General features: G+C 42.7%; 1 protein-coding gene across 1 annotated transcript; it reads right to left on the bottom strand.

Annotated features, from left to right (window-relative positions):
• Positions 1–1,471: 1,471 nt before the first annotated feature.
• LOC121813224 lies at positions 1,472–5,054 on the bottom strand. Its single transcript, XM_042216850.1, has 3 exons — positions 4,392–5,054; positions 4,109–4,249; positions 1,472–2,782 (listed from the first exon to the last, which is right to left on the bottom strand). The coding sequence occupies exons 1-3, from the start codon at positions 4,630–4,632 to the stop codon at positions 2,502–2,504; spliced, it is 663 nt and encodes a 220-aa protein (XP_042072784.1). The 5' UTR covers positions 4,633–5,054; the 3' UTR covers positions 1,472–2,501.
• Positions 5,055–5,290: the final 236 nt, after the last annotated feature.

Raw genomic sequence — 5,290 nt, 5'->3', positions numbered from 1 at the left:
TCAGTTTTTCCACTAAACCGGCTTCCTGGAACAGGGCCCTGGTGTCCAAAGAAGACAACAACATAAGAATCCCATTTCCACACCTATCAGCATTTAGGAACCATAGCCAATCTTCAAATTGGTAATCAGGGCTTCCAGGATGATGTGGCCGATGGCTCTCTATCCAGACAATCCTGAACAGACTGCACAGAGCCATTCTCCAGTGTCAGAGGGCTGCTGGAGGCCTGCCGTGACTGCCCTTCACTGTCAGGGGCATTTGCACTGGAATGTTTTGAACGCCATCTTCCTCATTCCCCAGTATAAACAAAACATACGGAGGGAAGAAGTAACCACGAGGGAGGTGAAACGTTGGTCTGCCCAATCAGAAGCTACGCTGCAGGACGCACTCAACAATGTCGACTGGGACATGTTCAGAGCATGCCCCAGTCGACATCAACGAGTTTACGGAAGTAGCAGTATGCTTCGTCAATATGCTAGCGGAGGAGATTATCCCCACTGCGAGAGTCACCACATTCCCGAACCAGAAACCGTGGGTGGACAGATCGGTCCGCACTGCAATGAACGCCAGGACCGCCTCCTACAACGTGGGTCTCCCCACTGGCGATTTGAGCGCCTCATACGGCATGCAGCGTGCGATGAGAGATGCCATACGCAGGTACTGGGAGCACGTGGAGTCTCTTTTTTTCTTTTCAGACTTCAACCATCCAGACCAATGAAAAAAGACCGAATAGGAGACAATAGCTGAAAAAGCTGTTTGGTGCTTGTAAGTGTTTGCTATCATCAATATTCATTTTGCAAAAAGGGCCATAAGGATAATCCATAATACTGGTTATAGAATTCACTGATCCGGTTCATTTTCTCACTGTACAAATTATATATAAAGCAATAAACAGCCCACTTCCTGACAATATTCTCAAAATGTTTTCTAAAAGAGTAGAGGGATACAGTTAGAGGGGGGAAATAAATGTAAAACATCCTTGTATTCATACAACACTAAAAGGCTTTTGCATCTCTGTGTGTGGAATAAAGCTGTGGAGCAGACTGAGTGACGCATGACTCCGTTTAAACAGAGGTTCAAAACTATGGTTTTTGCAAAGTGCAGGGAGGAGGAAAGGCTCTGATCTGGTGTTCTCCCCCATTAGTTTCACAACAGGGATGTGTATGTATGGGTGCACAAGTATGTTTACATAAGTATATATATCTGTAAATGTAAAAGCCTTTTGACGTGTTACTACAGTTATAAAAGCAAATACATGTAACAAATTGTACGGAAGAATTTACAATGGACAGGGAGAAAAGGTGTAGCCTATTAGTAACTAAAGGAGGCAGAGGGGGTGGGATTAAATAAGCTTACACTGCTTCCAGCTGCTTTTTAAACATATTATTTATAATTTCTAATTATTATTGTTTTGTTTTGCTTTTGTTTTTCTTTGTTTGTTTGTCTCCTTTTTCTCTGTTGTTGTTGTTGTTGTTATACTATTTTAACATGTTCAAAATAAAGAGACAACACAAATACAAATGCTGTTTCCTTAAAAATGTGGCATCATACACACAGCCTTTTAGAGTTATTAGATTTATTGCCAAGAAGCATTGTTGCATCAAAGAACTAACTTAACGAACACAATTTTCCTTATTTGATTCCCAAGAGAAACAGGACTTAGTACTTGCTGATGGTTTTATAGGCCATTCAAGCCTTGTGCAGGTCTACAATTGTGTCCCTGACATCCTTTATCAGCTATTTAGTCTTACCCTTTGTGGTCGATAGGTCGGAATGATGGAACTGGTTCTGCAGACAGAAGTGCTTTATACAAATAATGAGTAGAGGTTAGCAGTCTCTGACTGATTAATTCATTGACTGATTAGGATCTGTGTGGTACATGGGCACACAGCCAATCTGTGGCAAGCAGTATTCTGGCTGCATTGGACAGGTTCACCACGAATTTCACGTAATGAAATCCAAATCAATTTATAGCGTTTGTTATGTGGTTTTCTGGGTTTTATTAGAGACTGTTCATTTCTTTGGAACTGAGAAACATTACAAATTTATCAGGGGATGGATTAGTTATGTTCCCCCACAGTATGTCAGCATGGAGAGTGAAAAGTGAATTTTTCAAAGGGACAAACAGCTGTTGTCACCAGGTGGGCCACTCCACTGCTGCTTCTTCAGTATATGACCTCAGCATACTTTGTGGACACGTGGTATATTTTCACAGCACGACTAAACAGTTACTTCAAAGACAGAGTGAAAATAGCATATGACTAAACACTGATCACATACTTTCATACTAAATTGCAGATATAAATTCTATCCTGCTTTATCTTCTCATAGTAACATAAACGACACCACCTGTGTGATTACATTTAAAACACATTTAATCGACTCCATCAGATCTGTCCATGCCAGAGTCTCACACATCGTCACACACCACTCAGCCTTCATGATTCATGTCCATGCCATATCTCTGTGTACCAATTGTGACCTGTTGGACAGTCCTGCTGCTTTACACACCTGCTGTAGTAACCACCGCGGTCCCCATTGGTGTGCCACTGGCATGTGTGTGTGGAGTGACTTTTCCCGGTCGGTGCTCCTTATTGCGGATACAGCTGTGAGTGCACAACTGGCATGAGGCACAGGCTGAGTTGCAGCAGGGTAAGAAGCGACAGGCGCTAACTCGCCACATGAAGCAGCCAGGTGACCAGAAGCACCAGCAGAGCACTATGCCACCTGTCACCATGCCCATGATGATGTAGAGAACCAACAGGGACAAAGAGGCAGGGGAGTCTAGAGTTAAAACAAAGTATAGTTATTTGTATCGGAAATAACAGTCATAATTAAATAAACAGCAGCAGTGAAAAAGTACATTCATTTATGTGTGGGGAAGCTCCACCTCACAAAAAAACAATAGTCAACAATTCAGTGATAAACAACAGGGTCCATGGACTTGGAAATGTCCTGCCCATTGATCATCCATTCATAAAAAAAGTGTCATGAATCTCAGGATCCGGTGTGGTGTGTTTTTTTTGCCTTCGCTTCTCCCACCAGGGCAGAGCTGGACCTTGCTCCCCCACCTCTGCACCCACCTTCAACACACACCTGTTGCTCATTCATGCTAATCCTACTCTGGCTTCTCATTGTGAGTGATTACCTGGCAGACTACTTAAGATGGCAGGCGACTGCTTCCTCGCTGGATCGTTGTACTGAATAGTGTCAGTGTAGCCCAGCCACTTGAGCATCTTTTCCTTGAGATTTCTCAGAGTTTCTCCCTGACGTATTTTCCCCTGTGTACAGGCTTCCCAGATCCCCTGCCTGTGTCCCCTGTCGCCTTGAACTCTGTGGATGTGTGTGAGTGACGGTGAGCGTTTTGGATCAGACTGCTTGAGTGAGTCACGGACGGAGTAAAGAAGAACTAATGTGGGTGCCTGCCTCAGACCTTTCCCTCAGCCTTGGACTCCCTCGAGCCCTGTGTTTTCTTATCCCATTGTATATATTTATATATCTTCACCTGGTGCAATATCACAAATAAACCCTTCATCTTCTCCCTAAGCTTCTGAGTCCTGCGATTGAGTCCTCTACCAAACAAACGGTGACAAAAAGTCATAAACCACAGATTGCCTGACCATCCATCAGCACTTCAAGCCTCTCTTTATGTTCCTGCTGCAGAGAGTTCCTTAAAAGTATATCTGAATATGAACAAAGGGCCAAAATATATTTAAAAAAAACCCTCCACTATTTCAACTGAATTATGTTGCTCTGTAGATATTTGCTATAACTTACTTCTCCACAATAAATTAAGCACATGAATGAAATACTGACCACTGAAAGCAAGCAGTGTGCTCCTCTAGATAGAGCTCTGTAGCGCTGGGCAAAGCGAGGCTTTGCAAAAGCTGCAGCATTTAAAGCAATTGTGCCAGAATTGTAACGAGGCTTTGAAACAGTCTGACACCTCCACAGTCACCCCTACTGGCCACATCACATCTGATAATGATCTTCTGGGAAACAATGACTGAAGAAATTTTATTGGACTACTCTTGAGTGCAACTGAATTTTGTTATTTAGCAGCCAACTGACTACAGGGTGTAATCACTATCTTTGTGCAAGTTTACGTACCTGCTACCGACTCAGGATTGGGAGGACCAATTGGCGCACCACAGTTCATACGTGTCAGGAAGGGCACAGTGGGTGGACTCAGAAAGGGATGAGGAGGGGTTGCTATTGCTGGTGAAGGTTCAGGAGGTAAAATTTGACCTCCTGAAGAAGGACAGATTTGGGTCAGCTATTAAATATTACAAATGGTGTTTCACTGGTAAGCTTTACAATACATTTCTTAAACTGTTTACAGTATTCCAAAATCCTCAAATTTCCTAATTAAGTAAGTATCAGCCTAACTGACCTTTGCAGCCTGTGGTGAGGTTTTCCTCCAGGTCACTTCCATCCCCACAGTTATCAATGCCTTTTTCATCACACACCAAACTCAGAGGGATGCACTTTCCATTCCTGCAAGTGAAGTAAGGCTCATTGCTGCAATCTGTTTGATTAAAACCTGAAGGAAGAAGAAGACAACAAAGACAGTGAAAAAGAGGGATTACTTTGGTAGTGGGTAGACTACTGCCACTGAATACTGACACACACATTCAGTGCATGCAATGGATTTCTACCTTGTACAGAAAATAGGTATGGTAGGTACGGTCAGAGGTGGGAAGTACGAAGTACAAATACTTCCTTACTCTACCTAAGAACATGTATCTGTACTTTACTTGAGAAGTTTATTTCCTGACTGCTTTTTACTTTTACTCCCTGACAGGCTTGTTACTTTTGGTTTGATGGATTTGAGTTGAATGCGTCAAACATCAAACCGATTAGAATTTTGCCAAATTTGTTTGGTTTATGCAACAGCACTAGAACGACTGCAACTGTCTGTAAGCTGTGGTACTTCAGCATCTAGCTAGCCCTACAGAAGAGGAGCCAACATAAAGAGAGTAATACTTTTTAAGTGTGAGGTAATTTCTAACACAGCGTTTCTATCAACTCAACAAACACAAACTGTGTGTGTGCAGTTTGTCTCTCAGGCTATGTTCACACTAGCCTAGATAGATTTGAAAACGGCGTTTTCGTCTGAAAACGCTCCGCGTCCAAACTAGCGTTTTCAGTCATTTTCACAGAGTTGTGCGTCCACAGGCGCAAAAGCGCGTAGGAATTAAAGAATTTGAAGTAAAGCTATCTGGAGCATGTACAAACTGATAATAATCTTTTTTAGGGCTGTCAAAATTGAGAGCAATCAAAACAACTGCT

The sequence above is a fragment of the Haplochromis burtoni genome, unplaced genomic scaffold (genome assembly GCF_018398535.1).
Source record: "Haplochromis burtoni strain Fernald_Lab_line unplaced genomic scaffold, NCSU_Asbu1 Contig_1295, whole genome shotgun sequence".
NCBI classification, from domain to species: domain Eukaryota; kingdom Metazoa; phylum Chordata; class Actinopteri; order Cichliformes; family Cichlidae; genus Haplochromis; species Haplochromis burtoni.
The sequence above is the reverse complement of the archived record's forward strand: the minus strand, read 5'-3'. Positions and strand labels throughout refer to the sequence as shown.